General features: G+C 46.9%; 1 protein-coding gene across 3 annotated transcripts in view; it reads left to right on the top strand.

Moving 5' to 3' along the window:
* The window catches only part of LOC137368861 (WD repeat-containing protein 70), a 189,478-nt gene that overhangs the window by 26,348 nt on the left and 141,199 nt on the right, over positions 1 to 21,931 (top strand). For all 3 annotated transcript variants that reach the window (XM_068029068.1, XM_068029069.1, XM_068029067.1), the window contains 6 exons: positions 738 to 821; positions 1,015 to 1,111; positions 1,383 to 1,572; positions 3,659 to 3,718; positions 4,870 to 5,003; positions 5,295 to 5,448. In XM_068029068.1, coding sequence (XP_067885169.1) covers positions 738 to 821; positions 1,015 to 1,111; positions 1,383 to 1,572; positions 3,659 to 3,718; positions 4,870 to 5,003; positions 5,295 to 5,448 — 719 coding nt within the window. The remainder of the gene's footprint in view (positions 1 to 737; positions 822 to 1,014; positions 1,112 to 1,382; positions 1,573 to 3,658; positions 3,719 to 4,869; positions 5,004 to 5,294; positions 5,449 to 21,931) is intronic.

The following is a 21,931-nucleotide window of genomic DNA, read 5'->3' as shown; positions in this document are numbered from 1 at the left end:
GCACTGAAACAGGCCCTTCGGCCCACGATGTCTGTGCCGACCATCAACCACCCATTTATACTAATCCTACATGAACCCCATATTCTTTACCACCTCCCCACCACATTTATCCACATTATACTGCATTTGCCATGCATTTTCCCACTCACTCAACTTGTCCAAATCACCCTGAAGCTGCTTTGCATCCTCCTCACAACTCACCCTCCCACCCAGTTTTGTGTCATCTGCAAATTTGGAGATATTACATTTAATTCCCTCATCTAAATCATTAATGTATATTGTGAATAACTGGGGTCCTAGCACCGATCCCTGCGGTACTCCACTAGTCGCTGCCTGTCATTTGGAGAAAGACCCATTTATCCCTACTCTTTGAGCCTTTGTTTAATGCCATCCAAAAGATGGCAGTTCCAATGGTACAGATTTCCCTTTGTACTGCACTAGGAGTTTTGGGCTAGATTATGGAGTGGGGCTTGAACCCATGACTTGTGTGACAGCGTAATGATATTGCTGGCACTGAGCCAGGGCTGACAGAGGGAGTCTTTCATTGCTCCTCATTTGGGTTTAATCCCAGGTGTTTGACCAATGCTCAGCCCATTTCTGTTGTTTCTTATTGTAATTTGCTGTGCTTTTACATTTCTAAATGTTACTTCAGTCACTTAGTAATGTCCCAGTGAAACACCTTAGGAGTTTTATTACATTAAAAGCATTAAGTAAATAAAAGTTGTTGTTTCACCCAGGAAAGAAAGCCAGGACCTTTGACTTGGAGGCCATATTTGAACAGACCCGTCGGACTGCCATTGAGAGGAGCAGGAAAGTGCTGGGTAAGAGCAGGATTGAGAGTATAGTTCGTATCTTGGGGAGGCGTCGACGAGTCTTTTTACATGTTTCCGCACGGGTACCGTGGGAGTTAGTCTGGGGTCTTAACTCAGTCATCGTCATACTGGGCTATCCCTCTCTGTCTTGGTTTGCCTTATCATTTGCTTTATCTGAATATTTGATTTTTTTTATTACCAGAAGAGGAGAGGAATGTGGAAAGATCCCGAGAATCACTAAGCTGTGCTGGGAGATCAGGCTCCCCCGCCAGGAAAGGCCATGTCGGAGACACTGCCAGGTATCAGCCAAGTAACCGCCTTTTCCTGCTCGCACTGAGTGAGTGAGTGTGTGTCGGGGGGTTTCTTGTGTGCACATGTATTGGTATCTGGGTATGTGCACCTGTGTGTGCATGCATCGGGGGGGTGGGCATGTGCATGTGTGTTGGGGTGTGTCTATGCCTGCACATGTCTGTACCTCGGGGGAGTGGGGGGGAGGGTGGTGGTGGCGCTGTCGCATGTGTCGGGGTGTGTTGTGCTGCAGGTCTCATAATTATCTATTGTCTCCGGCAGCTCGCCTGTTGACACCGGGAGTGGGAGTGATGACAGTGACAGCTCCAGTGAAAAGATTGGTCCCCCTTTACCGCCCCAGCTGAGTAGATTGGCTGTTGAGGGGGATAGTGCTGTGGGCCCCCCTCTGCTGGGATGTGGCAAACTACAATGTGAAACAGATGAGGAGGAAGAGGAGGATGATGAGGATGACGTAAGTGAGATTTTTTTTTTCTGTTTCAGGGTTGTAGAGCCAAGGCAGGTAAATGGAGTTTGGGTACAGATCCACCATGATCTCATTGAATGCAGCAACAGGCTTGATGGATGGAAGGGCCTTCTGTTCGTATGAGTGTCAACCTTGTGTTGGTGAGTAGCAGTCAGAAGGTTGGGGTTTCAAAGGCCACTCTACAGACTTGAGCACATAATTCAGGCCAACATCCTGCATGCAAATAAAAGCAAAATACTGCAGATGCTGGAAATCTGAAATAAAACCAGAAAGTGCTGGAAATACTCAGTAGGTCTAGCAGCATCTGTGGAGAAAGAGTTAATGTTTCGAGTCAGATATGTGTCTTCAGAACTGACGGAAGATAGAAATGTGATGGGTTTTATGCCGTGGGAAGGGGAAGGAAGAACAAAAGTGAACATCTGTGATGGGATAAAGGGCAGGAGAGATTAAATTAGAAATGTGTCATGGAACAAAAGGCAAAGGGAATGCTAATAGTTGTAGTAAAAGACAAAGCATTTATCCTGAGAGTGTGTTTTTGCAGAATAATGAACAGCTCTGCCTGAAAGTAAAAACATCAAAACATGAAGACCGGCTCATGGTAAAAAAAAATCAAAATGGGCATCGTGGTCTGAAATTGTTGAACTCAATGTTGAATCCAGAAGGCTGTGAAGTGCATTATTGGAAAATGAGGTGCTGTGCCTCAGGTATGCGTTGAGCTTCACTGGAACACTGCAGCAGGTCAAAGGCAGAAATGTGGGCGTGAGAGCAAGGTAGTGAATTAAAATGGCAAACAACCAGAAGCTCGGGGTCATGCTTGCAGACTGAGCGGAGGTGTTCCGCAAAGCGATCACCCAATCTGTATGTGGTCGTCTCAGTGTGGAGGAGACCGCATTGTGAGCAGCGAATACAGTATCCTAAATTGAAACAAGTGCAAGTAAATCACTGCTTCACCTGGAAGAAGTGCTCGGGCCTTGGATAGTGAGGAAAGAGGAGGTAAAAGGCTAGGTATTACACCTCCTGTGATTGCAGGGGAAGGTGCCGTGGGAAGGGATGAGGTGTCGGGGTGATGGAGGAGTGGACCAGGGTGTCGTGGAGGGAATGGTCCCTTTGGAATGCTGGCAGGGGAGCGGACCGGTAGATGTGTTTTGTGCCATCACGCTGGAGGTGGCGGAAATGGCAGAGGATGATCCTTTGGATGTGGAGGCTGGTGGGGTGGAAAGTGAGGGCAAGGGGAACCCTGTCGTGGTTCTGGGAGGGAGGGGAAGGGTGAGGGTCGAAGTGTGGGAAATGGGTTGGACATGGTTGCGGGCCCTGCCAACCACAGTATGAAGGTGAAGAATCTGATGAAAGGTCATCAACCTGAAACGTTAACTCTGTTTTTCTCTCTCTCTACAGATGCTGCCAGACTTGAGTATTTCCAGCATTTACTATTTTTATTTGGGATATTTTACACTCTGTCCTTTCATCTAAGTGATTGATTGATTGTTTTAGATTGTAAAAACTGAGGCTCAAGTACTGATCTTTGCAGGACCCAACTCGTTATGGCTGCCAACCCGAAAATGACGCCTTCATTCCTGCTCTATTTTTGTCCATTCGCCAGTCCTCAAACCATAATATATTGCATCCAATCCTATGAGCCCTCATCTTGTGACATTAACGGTTGGCCATGACTTTACTGATGATGATTCATGTTTGATAGAGGAGGCAGGGGCCAACCAGCAAGAGGCAGTGGAGCTCATACAGACTCCAGAGAGGGACTGCAAGCCTGATCACCTGGTTACACACAGGTCTGGGCACGGGACCAGATTAGTCATGCTTTGGATCTTGTTTGGGAGAGGGGTGGGAGCCTGGGCTCTGGGTGTGAGGGTCTGTGTGGCAGCTGTAACTCTGGTGGGTTGGGTGGGCTCCGGCCCTCCAGGGCTCCTGGGGGTGGGAGAGGGTGCCTCAGAGGGTTCTGGTGCTGCGCCCCAAGGCCGTTGGATTGGACTCTGGGTTATTTGCGATCCGAGGATATGAGTTGAAGTTGCTGTTTGAAGCTGAGTGAATAATTGACGACCCGCTTGTCTTTTGGCAGAACTCGGTCAAGCGGATCCCAGACTCGCATGAAATCACACTGACCCACGGCAAGAAAACGGTGAGTGAGTGTTCTGTCCAGCTTAGAGAGTTTTCCAGCTCTGGAAGTATTCATCAAACATCCGATGCTGGTTAGGCCACAGCTGGAGTACTGTGTACAGTTCTGGTCGTCACTATAGGAAGGATGTGATTGCACTGGAGAGGGTGCAGAGGAGATTCACCAGGATGTTGCCTGGCTGGAGCATATCAGCTATGAAGAGAGACTGGATAGGCTTGTGTTGTTTTCCTTAGAGCAGAGAAGGCTGAGGGGGGACCTGATTGAGATGAACAAAATTATGAGGGGCGTAGATAGGAAGAAATTTTTTCCCTTAGCGGAGGTGTCAATAATCAGGGGACATAGATTTAAGGTAAGGGTCAGGAGTTTTAGAGGGGATTTGAGGTCAAATGTTTTCACCCAGAGGGTGGTTGGAATCTGGAACACACTGCCTGAAGGGGTGGTAGAGGCAGGAACCCTCACAACATTTAAGAAGTATTTAGATGAGCACTTGAAACACCACAGCAGACAAGTCTATGGCCAAGTGCTGGAAAATGGGGTTAGAATAGTTAGGTGCTTGATGGCTGTCGTGGACACGGTGGGCTGAAGGGCCTGTTTCTGTGCTGCATAACTCTATGACTCTATAAAAATTCTGGATTCAGAAACTCTGGATTGAATGCATTTCTGTTCTGGGCTGGGCAAGGATCAAATGGGCTTCAGTGGCTGGACTGAAGTGCTCATCATTGTGTTAAGACTGGTCTGTTCGGGGCCTGACACAGTGTCCCAGAATCTACAAACTGATTTAATTAAAGTTTTCAAGGGGAACAAGGGGATTAACAAAACTGCTGGCAATCATTTGGGTATGATGAAGAATTCTAATCAGGGACGGGTGGTGGATGGACGTGACAGAGATGGTAATGAGGAAGGACACTAACAAGCAGTTTTAAGGGTTGAAACGAATTACATAGATGGATAGAGGAGGTATTGAGGGATGTGGGGAGTCAATGGAATTGGTCGATAGAGACCCTGTCTTCAGAAAGTAAACGTCTTTCCTGTTTGATCGCCACTTCGAGTCTTAACTGTAACTATGGAGAGGGTCTGGGGGCAGCAGGAGTATTTCCCATTACTGCTGCTTCAGTAGCCTGGATGGAGAGAGTGACATATGCTTTTGGCTCCAGGTGTCAGCACTGGGACTGGATCCCTCGGGGGCACGACTGGTCACCGGGGGCTACGATTATGAGGTGAAGCTCTGGGACTTTGCAGGAATGGACGCCTCACTGCAGGCCTTCCGGTCATTGCAGCCCTGTGAGTGGTGAGTGGCTGCATTATGATCTCCACATCTCAGAACCGTCTCCTCGTGTCTCTTTTCCCCCCCCCCCCCTTTTACCCCCCAACCCCAAACCCCTCTTCAGGTCCCCAACCCACCTCCAATGCTTCCAAACTCTCCAAACCCCCTATTCCCCGAAACACCACCGATGGTGAGAGCGGCGGTGGGCAAGGCAGGCCAAGGGCAGATTTGGGGGGGGTGGGGGTGATGCAAAGGAGGAGTGGGGGGCAAGGGTTGTTGGGCGCTGTGTTGTGTAATCATGGACCTGTGTTTCAGTCACCAGATTAAGTCGCTGCAGTACAGCTCAACAGGAGATGTGATTCTGTGTGTGGCAGGCAGTGCCCAGGCCAAGGTGTTGGACCGTGATGGCTTCCAGGTGATGGAGTGTGTGAAAGGAGACCAGTACATAGTCGATCAAGCTAAGACCAAGGTACCAGAGAAGTCCATATTCATACTGGAGTTGCATGTCCCCCAGAGCCGTGTAGAGGACCAGCCAGCCTTTCTCAACCTGGTTCGCATACAGACCTGGTGCTTGATCATCTGCCAAAATTCAAATGTAATTACTGTGGGTAGCATTTGACCCAGGATGGTTTGGGTGGATAAATGTACTCCGCAGAGACCAATCTGTCAAATTCCCTGATCAGGACTCTGACTCCCTGACTGATTCAATGCCCTGTTTCAGTACTGTTATACACCCTAATTCTCTATCCTTTTTCTGTACTGTAGCATGCTGTGATTCTGTACCCAGTTTCTGTAACACATTCTGATTCGATACGTTTCTGTACTGTAGCACATTCTGATTCTATATCCTCTGAGTCCCGCCCCTCTTCCCCCCCCACCCCCTGCCCCGGACAGACGTAGAGAGCGGGAGTGCTCAGCAGGGCAGCTTTGTGGTTGGTCATTTGTTTTGCCAAATCGAACTTAGTTTTGCAGCTTCGGGGTTATCTGGTGTGGTTTGTCTTTTATTTTGAAAAAAGCTTGACAAAACCTGGAATCTGTCCGGAGTTCAGAAACCACTGTTCCTGCACCCAGCTGTCAAACTGACATTGCGATTTTTGTTTTTAAAAAGCCATTCTGGAAGAAGATGTCAATGGGAAATTTCAGAAATGAGAATTTTCCCATTAACGATTTCTTCCAATCCCTGAAATTACCAGTCACTGACCCCCTGGCGAGGATGAGGAAATGCCGGGTCCAGTTTACATCCACAGGCCGGATCCTGGCCAGCAGGCCGTATGTTGGACAATCCTGCTCTATCCTATTGAGATGCTTATTTTTCAAGGGATTTTCTTACTATCAATGTGCACCACGGAGAATAGAATCATAGAAAGTTTAAGGCACAGAAAGAGGCCACTTGGCCCATCGTGTCTGTGCTGGCCAAAAAACGATCCACTTATTCTAATCCCACCTTCCAGCATTTGGTCCGTAGCCCTGCAGATTACGGCACTGGAGTTGCAAATCCTGGCCCCTTGTGCATGAGTTGAGGGTTTCTGCCTCAGCTCTTCTTTCAGGCAGTGAGTTCCAGATCCCCACCACCCTCTGGGTGAAAAAGCTTTTCCTCATCTCCCCTCTCATCTTTCTACCAATCACTTTAAATCTATGCCCCCTCGTCGCTGACCTCTCTGCTGAGGTGAACAGACGCTTCACCTCCACACTATCCAGGCCCCTCAAAATTTTGTACATCTCAATCAAATCTACCCTCCGCCTTCTATGTTCCAAGGAGAAACAACCCCAGCCTATCCAATCTTTCCTCACAGCTGCATTTTTCCAGTCCTGGCCACATCCTCGTAAATCTCCTCTGTACCCTCTCTAGTGCAATTACATCCTTTCTGTAATGAGCTGACCAGAACTGCACAGAGTGCTCAAGTTATGGCCTAACCAATGAGTTATACAGTTCCAGCATAACCTCCCTACTCTTACATTCTAGACATCGGCTAATAAAGGAAAAGATTCCATATGCCTTCTTAACCACTCTCGACCTGTCCCGCTACCTTGAGGGATCTGTGGACATTCACTCCCATTATTTTCCCATTAATCGTGTATTCCTTTGCCTTATTTGACCTCCCCAAATGCATCACCTCACACTTCTCCAAGTTGAATTCCATTTTCCACTTTTCTGCCCATCTGACCAAACCATCAATATTTTCCTGCAGCCTACAGCTATCCTCCTTGCTATTTACCACATGGCCAATCTTTGTGTTGTCTGCAAACTTCTTGATCATGCCCCCTGCATTTATGTCCAAATCGTTAATATATACCACAAAAAGCAGGGGACCCAGTATTGATCCCTGCGCAACGCCACTGGAAACAGCCCTCCAGTTGCTAAAACACCTGTCAACAATTACCCTTTGTTTCCTGCCACTGAGCCAATTTTGTATCCACCTTGCTACATTTCCTTGGATCCCATGGGATTTTATTTTTTAAACCAGTCTGCCATGTGGAACCTTGTCAAAAGCCTTGCTAAAATCCATGTAGACCACATCAACTGCACTACCCTCATCGATCTTCCTTGTTACTGCTTCAAAAAATTTGATCAAGTTGTTAAACAAGATATTCCCTTAACAAATCCATGCTGAATATCCTTGATTAACCTGTGCCTTTCTAAGTGACAGTTTATCCTGTCTCTCAGAATAGATTCCAATAATTTGCCCACTACTGAGGTTAGAATGAATTGCTTGTAATTATTCAGTCTGTCCTTCGCTCCCTTTTTAAACGAATGTACAAAGTTAGCAGTGCTCCAATCCTCCGGCACCACACCTCTATCGAGGGAGGACTGGAAAATGATGGTCAGACTTTCTGCTATTTCCTCTCTTGCTTCTTTTAACAGCCTAGGATACATTTCATCAGGCCCTGGTGATTTATCAACTTTCAAGGATGCTAATCCCATGAATACTTCCTCTGGGCGGCGCAGTGGTTAGCACCGCAGCCTCACAGCTCCAGCGACTCAGGTTCGATTCTGGGTAATGCCTGTGTGGAGTTTGCAAGTTCTCCGTGTGTCTGCGTGGGTTTTCTCCGGGTGCTCCGGTTTCCTCCCACAGCCAGAAGACTTGCAAGTTGATAGGTAAATTGGCCATTATAAATTTCCCCTAGTATAGGTAGGCAGTAGGGGAATATAGGGACGGGTGAGGATGTGATAGGAATATGGGATTAGTGTAGGATTAGTATAATGGTCGGCACAAACTCGGTGGGCCGAAGGGCCTGTTTCAGTGCTGTATCTCTAAATAAAAAATAAAAAATCTCCCTATGTTTATCATATCCAATACTTCACACTCCTCCTCCTTAACTACAATATCTGCATCGTCCCCCTCTTTTGTGAAGGCAAATGCAAAGTATTCATTAAGAACCATACCAACATCTTCCGCCCCTACACATAGGTTACCTTTTTGATTTAGATTTATCTTTATTGAAATTCATTTAACAATTACACGGCCTTTCTGCAAGTTTATGAATGCCATCCTATATTGTTGCGGACCTCCGCTGTATTAACTAAATCCCCAATTTGGTGTCATTGACAAATTTTGAAAATTACTTCAGATTCCCAAGTCCAAATTGTTCAAGCAAATGGCAAGTAACAGTGGTGCCATTTCTGGTTCTTGTGGAACATCACTTCCTACCATTTGCCAGTCTAACTAACTTTAACTCTTACTCTGCTTTATGTTTTGTAGCCAGCTTGCTATCCATTCTGCTACTTGTTCTCTGACTCCACATGTTCTGACCTTAGTCACGAGTCTAATATGCAGTACATTATTAAGTCATTTTGGAAATCCAAATATACTACTTGTACTGTCTTACCAGGTATCAGCCATGGCTCAGTTGGTAGCGTTGTCATCTCATTACTGCGTGCAGTTCTGGTCGCCACATTACCAAAAGGATGTGGATGCTTTGGAGAGGGTGCAGAGGAGGTTCACCAGGATGTTGCCTGGTATGGAGGGCGCTAGCTATGAAGAGAGGTTGAGTAGATTAGGATTATTTTCATTAGAAAGACGGAGGTTGAGGGGGGACCTGATTGAGGTGTACAAAATCATGAGAGGTATAGACAGAGTGGATAGCAAGAAGCTTTTTCCCAGAGTGGGGGATTCAAATACTAGGGGTCACGAGTTCAAAGTGAGAGGGGAAAAGTTTAGGGGGGATATGCGTGGAAAGTTCTTTACGCAGAGGGTGGTGGGTGCCTGGAACGCGTTGCCAGCGGAGGTGGTAGATGCGAACACGATGGCGTCTTTTAAGATGTATCTAGACAGATACATGAATGGGCAGGAAGCAAAGAGATGCAGACCCTTAGAAAATAGGCGACATGTTTAGGTAGAGGATCTGGATCGGCGCGGGCTTGGAGGGCCGAAGGGCCTGTTCCTGTGCTGTAATTTTCTTTGTTCTTTGTTCTTCTAAGTCAAGATGTTGTGGGTTCAAGTCCCACTCCACCATGAACATACCGTTTGCCTTTGCTCCATGACCTTATGGTCAGTTATTCTCTGTGACCCTGTGCTATCAACACCTTTACTTTTGTTATTTCTTGCCCCACCCCTGCTTTATTTGCTTAAAACCTATTATATTTCTAACCTTTGCCAGTTCTGATGAAGGGTCACTGATCTGAAACGTTAACTCTGCTTCTCTCTCCACAGATGCTGCCAGACCTGCTGAGTATTTCCAGCATTTCTTGTTATTTCAGATTTCCAGTATCTGCAGTATTTTGCTTTTCTAATTAAAAAAATGATTATGGCAAGCCCTTCCACTATCTCCATTCCTACTTCGTTTAGCAACCTGGGATGCAAGCCACTTGGAACAGGTGATGTATCTACCCTCAGCATAGCCAGCCTTTTTAGCACCTCCCCCTCTCAATTTTTATGCTATCCGTTGCCTCTACTCTCTCTCCTATTTTGTCAGCCTCCATTTCCTGCAGGGATCGAGCCAGGGAGTGGGACTGGCAGCATAGCTCTCTGGAACCTGCATGGATTCGATGGGCCCAATGGCAGCCTCCTGTGCCGTAAATAAATGACCCGATGACTCTAAATCCCCGGGATTAAAGTTTATCGCTGATTGTCTGATGCAATGCCGTAAGGCACGCGATTTTTCTGAGACTTATGCCTTCACGAGTGCCTTTCTCCCTGCATTTAGGGCCTTCAAGTGTTCCGAGAAGGTGGAACTAATTGTAGTTCCTTCTAAGGTTGGGGGATGATCACCCAGTACAGAAGGTATTTTGGGGGGTTTAAACTAGTTTGGCAGGGGGAAGGTATACAGAGTGGAGGTACAGTAGGGGGTGATGCACAGTCAAATATAGAAGAGAAAGTGAGTCTGCCTGGAAGGCAGAGCAAATATAGACCAGTTAAGGCACAAGGGAAAAATGCAAGGTTGGATTGCATCTGTTTCAATGCAAGGAGACTTACTAGTAAGGCAGATGAATTGAGGGCGTTGATTAGCACAGGGGATTATGATATTGCTATCACAGAGACATGGTTGAGGGAGGGACAGGACTTGCAGCTCAATATTCCAGGATTTAGAACCTTCAGGGACGACAGGGGAGGGGGTAAAAGAGACGGTGGCATTGCACTGTTGATCAAGGTGTCAATTACTGCAGTAAGGAGGGATGATATCTTAGAAGGTTCCTCAAATGAGACCATTTGGGTAGAACTTAAAGACAAAAAGGGGGCAACCACTTGGCTGGGTGTGTACTATAGGCCTCCAAACAGTCGGAGAAATAGAGGAGCAGATATATAGGCAAATCTCAGAGGTGTAAAAATAATAGGGTAATAATAGTAGGGGATTTCAACTTCCCCAATATTAACTGGGATAGTCTTTGTGCAAAAGGCTTAAAAGGAGAGGAATTCTTAAAATACATACAGGAGAGCTTTTTGAACCAGTATGTAGAAAGTCCTACAAGAGAAGGGGCAGTTCTGGACCGAATCCGAGGGAATGAAGCCGGTCAAGTGGTAGAAATGTCAGTGGGGGAGCATTTCGGGGATAGTGACCATAACTCTGTAAGATTTAAGGTAGTTATGGAAAAGGACAAAGATGGACCAGAAATAAAGGTACTGAATTGGGGCAAGGCCGATTTCAATATGATAGAACAGAATCTGGCCAAAGTGGACTGGGAGCAGCTACTTGTAGGAAGGTCTACATCACATCAGTGGGAGTCATTCAGAGAGTAAATTGAGAGAATTCAGAGCCAACATGTACCCATTAAGTTGAAGGGTAGGACTAACAGGCCCAGGGAACCCTGAATGTCAAGGGATACAGAGCATTGGATCAGGGAAAAAAAAGGAGGCTTACGGCAGACCCCAAGCGCTGAAAACAGCGGAGGCACGAGAGGAGTATAGAAAGTGTAGGGTGGCACTTAAAATAGTAATTAGGAGAACGAAGAGGGGACATGAAAAATCACTGGCGGGCAAGATAAAGGAAAATCCCAAGGCATTTTATAAGTATATTAAGGGTAAGATGATAACCAGGGAAAGAGTAGGGCCCATTTGGGACCAACATGGCAATCTTTGTGTGGGGCCGGAGGACATAGGTGAGGTTTTAAATTATTACTTTTCATTGGTGTTCACTATGGAGAAGGAGGATGTAGGTGTAGATTACAGGGAGGGGGATTGTGATATACTTGAACATATTAGCATTGAAAGGGAGGAAGTATTAGCTGTTTTAGCAGGCTTAAAAGTGGCGAAATCCTCAGGCCCAGATGTGATGTAACCCAGGCTGTTATGTGAGGCAAGGGAGGAAATAGGGGCTTTAACACAAATTTTCACATCCTCTCTGGCCACAGGAGAGGTACCAGAGGAATAGAGGACAGCGAATGTGGTGCCATTATTCAAGAAGGGTAGTAGGGATAAACCAGGTAATTATAGGCCGGGGTGTCTAACAACAGTGGTTGGGAAAATATTGGAAAATGTTCTGCTGGACAGGATTAATCTCCACGTGGAGAGGCAGGGATTAATCAAGGATAGTCAGCATGGCTTTGTCAGGGGGAGATTGTGTCTAACTAACTTGATTGAATTTTTCGAGGAGGTGACTAGATGTGTAGATGAGGGTAAAGCAGTTGATGTAGTATACATGGATTTCAGCAAGGTTTTTGATAAGGTCCAGCATGGGAGATTGGTTAAGAAGGTAAGAGCCCATGGGATCCATGGCAATTTGGATCCAAAATTGGCTAAGTGGCAGGAGGCAGAGGGTAATGGTCGAGGGCTGTTTTTGCGATCGGAAGCCTGTGACCAGTGGTGTACCACAGGGATCGGTGCTGGGACCCTTGCTGTTTGTAGTGCACATTCTAAATTAATTTATTAATTAGTGCTAGAAATGTCAGTTAGAGGGGTAAAGTGCTTCACTGTGAGGTGTAGGAGGTCCGTGACGCTTCCAGCGTTCCGGACGACTACATCTGCAGGAAGTGTACCCAGTTGCAGCTCCTCACAGACCGCATGGATCGGTTGGAACAGCAACTCAATGCACTTAGGAGCATGCAGGTGGCAGAAAGTGTCATAGACAGGAGTTTTAGAGAAGTGGTTACACCCAAGGTGCAGGCAGATAGATGGGTGACTGCTAGAAGGGGCGGGCAGTCAGTGCAGGAATCCCCTGTGGCTATCCCCCTCTCTAACAAGCATACTGTTTTGGATACTGTTGGGGGGGATGGCCTATCAGGGGAAAGCAACAGCAGCAGCCAGAGCAGTGGCAGGAAGCAAAGAGATACAGACCCTTAGAAAATAGGCGACATGTTTTGGTAGAGGATCTGGATCGGCGCAGGCTTGGAGGGCCGAAGGGCCTGTTCCTGTGCTGTAATTTTCTTTGTTCTTTGATATTGTGAGCCGAGTCAAAAAGAAAAATCAAGCATTCATAAGGGCTGGAAGTTTGGGAACAGACGAAGCCCTTGAGGAATATTAAGACAGTAGGAAGGAACTTAAGCAAGGAGTCAGGAGGGCTGAAAGAGGTCAAAAGTCATTGGCAAACAGGATTAAGGAGAATCCCAAGGCTTTTTATACATATATAAAGAGCAAGAGGGTAACTAGGGAAAGGGTTGGCCCACTCAAGGACAGAGGAGGGAATCTATGTGTGGAGCCAGAGGAAATGGGCGAGGTATTAAATGAGTACTTTGCATCAGTATTCACCAAGGAGAAGGACTTGGTGGATGATGAGTCTAGGGAAGGTAGTGTAGATAGTCTGGGTCATGTCGTTATCAAAAAGGAGGAGGTGTTGGGCGTGTTGCAAAGCATTAAGGTAGATAAGCCCCCAGGGCCTGATGGGATCTACCCCAGAATACTGAGGGAGGCAAGGGAAGAAATTGCTGGGGCCTTGACAGAAATCTTTGTATCCTCATTGGCTGCCGGTGAGGTCCCAGAGGACTGGAGAATAGCCAATGTTGTTCCTTTGTTTAAGAAGGGTAGCAAGGATAATCCAGGAAATTATAGGCCGGTGAGCCTTATGTCAGTGGTAGGGAAATTATTAGAGAGGATTCTTCAGGACAGGATTTTCTCCCATTTGGAAACAAATGAACTTATTAGCGAGAGGCAGCATGGTTTTGTGAAGGGGAGGTCGTGTCTCACTAATTTGATTGAGTTATTTGAGTGATTGATGAAGGAAGGGCAGTGGATGATATCTATATGGACTTCAGTAAAGCCTTTGACAAGGTCCCTCATGGCAGATTGGTTCAAAAGGTGAAGTCTCACGGGATCAGAGGTGAGCTGGCAAGATGGATACAGAACTGGCTCTGTCATAGAAGACAGAGGGTAGCAGTGGAAGGGTGCTTTACTGAATGGAGGGATGTGACTAGTGGTGTTCCTCAGGGATCAGTGCTGGGTCCTTTGCTGTTTGTAGTATATATAAATGATTTGGAGGAAAATGTAGCTGGTCTGATTTGTAAGTTTGCGAACTTTACAAAGGTTGGTGGAGTTGCGGATAGTGATGAGGATTGTCAGAGGATACAGCAGGATATAGATCAGTTGGAGACTTGGGTGGAGAAATGGCAGATGGAGTTTAATCCGGACAAATGTGAGGTAATGCATTTTGGAAGATCTAATACAGGTGGGGAGTATGCAATAAATGGCAGAACCCTTAGGAGTATTGACAGGCAGAGAGATCTCGGCATACAGGTCCACAGGTCACTGAAAGTGGCAACGCAGGTGGATAAGGTAGTCAAGAAGGCATACGGCATGCATGCCTTCATCGGTCGGGGCATAGAGTACAAAAATTGGCAAGTCATGCTGCAGCTGTACAGAACCTTAGTTAGGCCACACTGGAATATTGTGTGCAATTCTGGTCGCCACACTACCAGAAGGACGTGGAGGCTTTGGAGAGGGTACAGAAGAGATTTACCAGGATGTTGCCTGGTCTGGAGTGCGCTAGCTATGGGGAGAGGTTGGATAAACTCGGATTGTTTTCACTGGAACGATGGAGGTGTAGAGACGGTGCGAGGGGCAACGTTTAGAGAGGATGTGCGAGGCAAGTTCTTTACACAGAGGGTGGTGAGTGCCTGGAACTTGCTGCCAGGGGAGGTGGTGGAAGCAGGTACGATAGCGATAGCATCTTGACAACTACATGAATAGGATGGGAATGGAAGGATGCAGTCCCCGGAAGTGCAGAAGGTTTTAGTTTAGACAGGCGTCAAGATCGGCGCAGGCTTGGAGGGCTGAATGGCCTGTTCCTGTGCTGTACTGTTCTTTGTTAATGATTTAGATGTGAATAGAGGAGGTATGATCAGTAAGTTCGCAAATGACACGAAATTTGGTGGTGTCGTGAGGAGGAAATCCTTCGAATACAGGGAGATATAGATGCGCTGGTAAGATGGGCGGAGCAGTGGCAAATGGAATTTAATCTTGAGAAGTGTGTAATAATGCATTTTGGGAGGACTAACAAGGCAAGGGAATGGATGGTAGGACCCTTGGAAGTACACAAAGTCAGAGGGATCTTGGTGTATATTTGTCCATAGATCACTGAAGGCAGCAGCACAGGTAGATAAGGTGGTTAAGAAGGCATATGGGGTACTTGCTTTTATTAGCCGAGGCATAGAATATAAGAGCAGGGAGGTTATGGTGGAGCTGTCTCAAACGCTAGTTAGGCCACAGCTAGTGTACTGTGTACAGTTCTGGGCACCACACTCTCGGAAGGATGTGATTGCACTGGAGAAGGTGCAGAGGAGATTCACCAGGATGTTGCCTGGGCTGGAGCATTTCAGCTATGAAGAGAGACTGAAAAGGCTAGGGTTCTTTTCCTTAGAACAGAGAAGGCTGAGGGGGGACATGATTGAGGTGTACAAGATTATGAGGGGCATTGATAGGTTAGATAGGAAGAAACTTTTTCCTTTAGTGGAGGGGTCAAGAACCAGGGGGCAAAGATTTCGGGTAAGGGGCAGGAGGTTTAGGGGGAATTTGAGGAAAAATTATTTCACCCAGAGGGTGGTTGGAATCTGGAACACCCTGCCTGAAGAGGTGGAGGAAGGAACCTTCACAATATTTACCAAGTATTTAGATGAGCACTTGAAACGCCATAGCATACAAGGCTACGGGCCAAGTGCAGGAAAATGGGATTAGAATAGTTGGGTGCTGGATGGCCGGCACAGACACGATGGGCCAAAAGGCCTGTTTCTGTGCTGTCTCACTCTGTGACTCGAAAGCCAACTGATATGGACTATAACCCCCATCCTTTTGGAGCAAATTCTTTGGATGGTCTGCCCACCCCAGGGCAGATGTTTGCTTGCAGTTTGGTTGGTCGGCTAAGATCTGATGGAGCATCTCATCATTCACAATGATTTCTTTAACAAAGTCCATTGCTGAAAGGGCTTTCAGCGACCGTGTTCATCCCTACAATGTTCATATTTTCGCACATGTCCTGAAGCTCACTATTGACCAACTCCTCCCCCGCCCCCTTTGTCAGTCAGGAATTTATCTGGTTCCCCAGACCAGTTCCTGTCCATTTTTCAGTGATTTTTATCACAGTTTTGTCTTTACCATGTATTACTGTAGAAAGACTGAATCTTGATGCTACGTCTATGAAATGCAAAATTAAAATGTTTCTGTCCTTGTCCCACACCTTTAAATCCAGAGCTACGACTACTTGCTAATGACTTAAAATCGGCCGTGATGACATCCTCTGATACTTTTTGCATATATCCCATTTTTCACTAATCTCTTCAATAAGCTCTGTGTACTCATCAACCATCCCCACATCCTTTCGAAGGATTTTTGATTTGTGACAAGAGGGATGGGCAAATTGTTGATTCAATTTTAAGACAGTTTGCTTTTTTTGTCTCAAACTCCTTTTCTTAAAATTCATTCATGGGATGTGGGCGTCGCTGGCCAGGCCAGCATTTATTGCCCATCCCTAATTGCCCTTGAGAAGGTGGTGGTGAGCTGCCTTCTTGAACGGCTGCAGTCCATGTGGGTTAGGCACACCCACAGTGCTGTTAGGAAGGGAATTCCAGGATTTTGACCCAGCGACAGTGAAGGAACGGCGATATAGTTCCAAGTCAGGATGGTGTGTGACTTGGAGGGAAACTTGCAGGTGATGGTGGTCTCACTAATCTGCTTCCCTTGTCCTCCTTGTTGGTAAAGGTTGCTGGTTTGGAAGGTGCTGTCGAAGGAGCCTTGGTGCGTTGCTGCAGTGCATCTTGTGGATGGCACACACTGCTGCCACTGTGCGTCAGTGGTGGAGGGAGTGAATGTTTGTGGATGGGGTGCCAATCAGGTGGGCTGCTTTGTCCTGGATGGTGTTGAGCTTCTTGAGTGTTGGAGCTGCACCCATCCAGGCAATTGGAGAATATTCCATCACACTCCTGACTTGTGCCTTGTGGTTGGTGGACAGGCATTGGGGAATCAGGAGGTGAGTTACTCGCCACAGGATTCCCAGCCTCTGACCTGCTCTTGTAGCCACGGTATTTATATGGCTACTCCAGTTCAGTTTCTGGTCAATGGTAACCCCCAGAATGTTGATAGTGGGGGATTCGGAGATCATAATGCCGTTGACTATCAAGGGAAGATGGTTAGATTCTCTATTGTTGGAGATGGTCATTGCCTGGCACTTGTGTGGTGCGAATGTTACTTGCCATTTGGCCCAAGCCTGGATTTTGTACAAGTCTTGCTGCATTTCTACGTGGACCGCTTCAGTGTCTGAGGAGTCGCAAATGGTGCTGAACTGTGCAATCATCAGCAAACATCCCCACTTCTGACCTTATGATTGAAGGAAGGTCATTGATGAAGCAGCTGAAGATGGTTGGGCCTAGGACACTACCCTGAGGAACTCCTGCATTGATGTCATTGAGCTGAGATGATTGACCTCCAACAACCACAACCATCTTCCTCCAACCAGCGGAGGGTTCCCCTCCTCCCCACCGAAGGCCGTTAACTCCAGTTTTGCTTGGGTTCCTTGATGCCATATTCAGTGAAATGCTGACTTGATGTCAAGGGCAGTCACCCTCACTTCTCTTCAATTCAGCTCCTTTGTCCATGTTTGAACTAAGGATGTAATGAGGTCAGGAGCTGAGTGGCCTTGGCAGAACCCAAACTGGGCATCATTGAGCAGGTTATTGTTAAGCGAGTGACGCTTGATGGCACTGTTGACGACACCTTGCATCACTTTACTGATGATCGAGAATGGACTAATGGGGTGGTAATTGGCTGGGTTGGACTTGTCCTGCTTTTTGTGTACAGGACATACCTGGGCAATTTTCCATATTACCAGGTAGATGCTAGTGTTGTAGCTGTACTGGAACAGCTTGGCTAGGGGCACAGCACGTCATGGAGCACAGGTCTTCAGTACTATTGCCAGAATATTATCAGGACCCATAGCCTTTGCAGTATCCAGTGCCTTCAGTTGTTTCTTGATATCATGCAGAGTGAATCGAATTGGCTGAAGTCTGGCATCTGTGATGCTGGGGACTTCAGGAGGAGACCGAGATGGATCATCCACTCGGCACTTCTGGCTGAAGATTGTTGCAAATGCTTCAGCCTTACCTTTCGCACTGATGTGCCAGACTCCCCCATCATTGAGGATGGGGATCATTGTGGAGCCACCTCCTCCAGTTAGTTGTTTAATTGTCCACCACCATTCACGGCTGAATGTAGCGCAAGTGCAGAGTTTACATCTGATCCATTAGTTATGGGATCACTTAGCTCTGTCTATCGCATGCTGCTAATGCTGTTTGTCATGCAGGTAGTCCTGGGTTGTAGCTTCACCAGGTTGACACCTCATTTTGAGGTATGCCTGGTGCCTCTCCTGGCATACCCTCCTGCACTCTTCATTGAACCATGGTTGGTCCCCCGGTTTGATGGTAATGGTAGAGTGGGTGTAAGCTGGACCATGAGGTTACAGATTGTGGTTGAGTACAACTCTGCTGCTGCTGATGGCCCACAGCGCCTCATGGATGCCCAGTTTTGCCTTGTTAGATCTGATCGAAATCTATCCCATTTAGCACGGTGGTAGTGCCACACAACACGATGGACCGTATCCTCAATGTGAAGACGGAACTTCGTCTCCACAAGGGCTGTGCAGTGGTCACTCCTATCAATACTGTCATGGACAGATGCATCTGCGGCAGGCAGTTTGTTGAGGATGAGATCAGATATATGTTTCCCTCTTGTTGGTTCCCCCACCACGTACCGCAGACCCAGTCTAGCAGCTCTGTCCTTTAGGACTCGGCCAGCTTGGTCAGTATTGGTGCTACTGAGCCACACTTGATAATGGACTTTGAAGTCCCCCACCCAGAGTAATTTCGGCGCCCTTGCTACCCTCAGTGCTTCATCCAAGTGCGGTTCAACATGAAAGAGTACTGATTCATCAGCTGAGGGAGGGGGTGGTAGGTGGTAATCATCAGGAAGTTTCCTTGCCCATGTTTGACCTGATGCCATGAGACTTCATGGGGTCCGGCGTCAATGTTAAGGACTCCCAGGGCAACTCCCTCCCGACTATATACCACTGTGCTGCCACCTCTGCTGGGTCTATCCTGCTAGTAGGACAGGACATAACTGGGGATGGTGATGGTCGTGTCTGGGACATTGTAAGGTATGATTCCGTGAGTATGACTATGTTAGGCTGTTGCTTGACTAGTCTGTGGGACAGCTCTCCCAACTTTGACACAAGCCTCCAGATGTTAGTAAGGAGGACTTCGCATTGTTGACAGGGCTGGGTTTGCTGTGGTCGTTTTCGGTGCCTCGGTCGATGCCGGGTGGTCCGTCCGGTTTCATTCCTTTTTATTGACTTTTGCATGGGATCACCACCCTTTTTAGTGACTTTAATGTGTTGTCATCCCCAAACCTGAAGCAAGTAGAACTTTCATCCTCCCTGACCTTCCTTCGATCCTTCCTCTTGAGTGAATCGAAAAATCATTTCAACCAATCTGTTCCACATACTGTGGATGTGCAACTGATGTCCAACATGGTGCAATGAAGTGCATCTGTGACGAGTACACTCATTACCGGCATGAAATTCTTGTGACCAGTTCAATTCCCTCAGACTGATCAATATCATCATCTTCCAAACCTTCCTTGTCATGGGTTGCCTCGAAAACCTTCTTGTTCCATTTTGGACAGTTTATTGCGTGATGATATTTTGAATCACATTTGAAACGCCAGTTAATAATTCCCCGGGCATTCCTGGGATTCATTTTTTTTTTTATTCGTCTATGGGATGTGGGCATCACTGGCTAGGCCATCATTTATTGCCCATTCCTAATTGCCCTTGAACTGATTTGTTATTGCATTCCTGTCATCTGCTAGATCTGCCAGAATTGTCTCCATCCTAATTTCTTTTGTCTGATTCTTCTGCTGTATGTATGTCTGCTCCCCATGTCTGAACGATCTCGAAAAGCTGCGACCATAGAGTCCTACATCCTCTCAGACACTGCTGAATGTCCCATTTGTGCTGTGAAGGCTGCTGGAAATGACTGCTTTCCCAGGAATTTTTTTCAAAGCATCAGACATCTGATCAAAAAATGTCTCTCTTTCTGAAAATCTAACTCCAATTAAGACCAGGAGCCTATCCATGTGCGACACTTGCGCACAATTGTAAGATTTATGTTCGGGAATCACAGATTACCCAGAATAGGTGGTCGAGAACTCGTAAGTAATTTTAAAGGAGTTTCTTAACTTTATTAAGAAGCAACGATTTAGATATGATACGCAAGCTAAGTAGACAGCAGAAGTATAGAACCGGTGACAAATGAGTTTGCACCCGATTTCTGCAGCTGGAAGGGCAGTCTTTCCTCTCTGTCTCTCTGTCTCTCCCCCCCCACCCCCCCCACCGTAAGGTCTTTTCACCTCCTCCAGTTCGCCAAGGTATTGGGAAGCTCTCTATTTCTTGCCAGACGGGGGCTGATGTCTCAGCTCCTCTTAGCATTGTAAAGGTTTCAGTTCCCTTCCTCCTTACAATGATTCTCTGACCCTGGAAATACAAGAACAAGATAGACATAGAATCATAGAACGTTTACGGCATAGAAAGAGGCCACTTGGCCTATCTTGTCTGTGCCAGCTGAAAAACGATCCACCTGTTCGAATCCCACATTCCAGCATTAGGTCCGTAGCCCTGCAGATTACGGCACTTGATGTGCATATCCAGACTCCTTTTGAATGAGTTGAGGGTCTCTGCCTCAACTATCCTTTCAGGCAGTGAGTTCCAGACCCCAATCACCCTCTGGGTGAAAAAGCTTTTCCTCATCTCCCTTCTAATATTTCCATCAATCACTTTAAATCTATGCCCCTTCGTCGCTGACCTCTCTGCTAAGGTGAATAGACCCTTCACCTCCACTCAATCCACTCTTCTCTCAAAATTTTGTACATTTCAATCAGATCTCCCCTCAGCCTTCTCTGTTCCAAGGAGAACAACCCCAGCCTATCCAATCTTCCTCATAGCTGCAATTTTCCAGTCGTGGCAACATCCTTTCTGTAATGAGGTGACCAGAACTGCACACAGTACTCCAGTTGTGGCCTTACCAATGAGATATATATTTCCAGCATAACCTCCCTGCTCTTATAATCGATACCTCGGCTAATAAAGGAAAGGATTCCATATGCCGCCTTAACCACCTTATTGACCTGTCCTGCTACCTTCAGGGATCTGTGGACATTCAATCCAAGGTCCCTCACTCCCTCTACGCTTCTCAGTATTTGCCTATTAATCGTGTATTCCTTTGCCTTGTTTGACCTCCCCAAATGCATCACTTCACACTTCTCCAGGTTGAATTCCATTTGTCAATTTTCTGCCCATCTGACCAGACCATCAATATCTTCCTACAGCCTACAGCTATCCCCCTTGCTATCTACCACACGGCCAATCTTTGTGTCGTCTGCAAACTTCTTGATCATGCCCCCTACATTTATGTCCAAATTGTTAATATATACTACTGAAGTGTTTTTTTTTTAAGGACTTAAGATTGGAGTGGGTAGAACAAAGCCCGTAGTGTAATTAGTATTTTTTAAATTAAGGTAGTAACTAATTAATCTAAGGGTAAGTCATGGCGGGAGACCTCAGCCCCGTGATGTGCTCCTCCTGCACTATGTGGGAAATCAAGGATGCTTCCAGTGTCCCTGACGACTGTGTGTGCAGAAAGTATATCCATCTGCAGCTACTGGCTACCCAGATTAAGGAGCTGGAGCTGTGGGTGGATTCACTGTGGAGCATCCGCGATGCTGAGAACGTCGTGGATAGCACGTTTAGTGAGGTGGTCACACCGCAGGTAATGGCTGCACAGGCAGACAAGAGGGATGGGTGTCCACCAGACGGAGTAGTAGGCGTAGGCAGGTAGTGCAGGAGTCCCCTGTGGCCATCCCCCTCTCAAACAGATATACTGCTTTGGATGCTGTTGGGGGGGATGACCTCCCAGGGGAAAGCAGCAACAACCAAGTTCGTGGCACCACAGAGGGGTCACCTGCACAGCAGGGGAGGAAAAGGGGTGGAAGAGCTATGGTGATAGGGGATTCTATCGTAAGGGGTGCAGATAGGCATTTCTGTGGCAG

Source organism: Heterodontus francisci, chromosome 4 (genome assembly GCF_036365525.1).
Source record: "Heterodontus francisci isolate sHetFra1 chromosome 4, sHetFra1.hap1, whole genome shotgun sequence".
In the NCBI taxonomy this organism is placed as follows: Eukaryota; Metazoa; Chordata; class Chondrichthyes; order Heterodontiformes; family Heterodontidae; genus Heterodontus; species Heterodontus francisci.
Note: the sequence above shows the minus strand (reverse complement) of the source record. Positions and strands in the feature narration are given on the sequence as shown.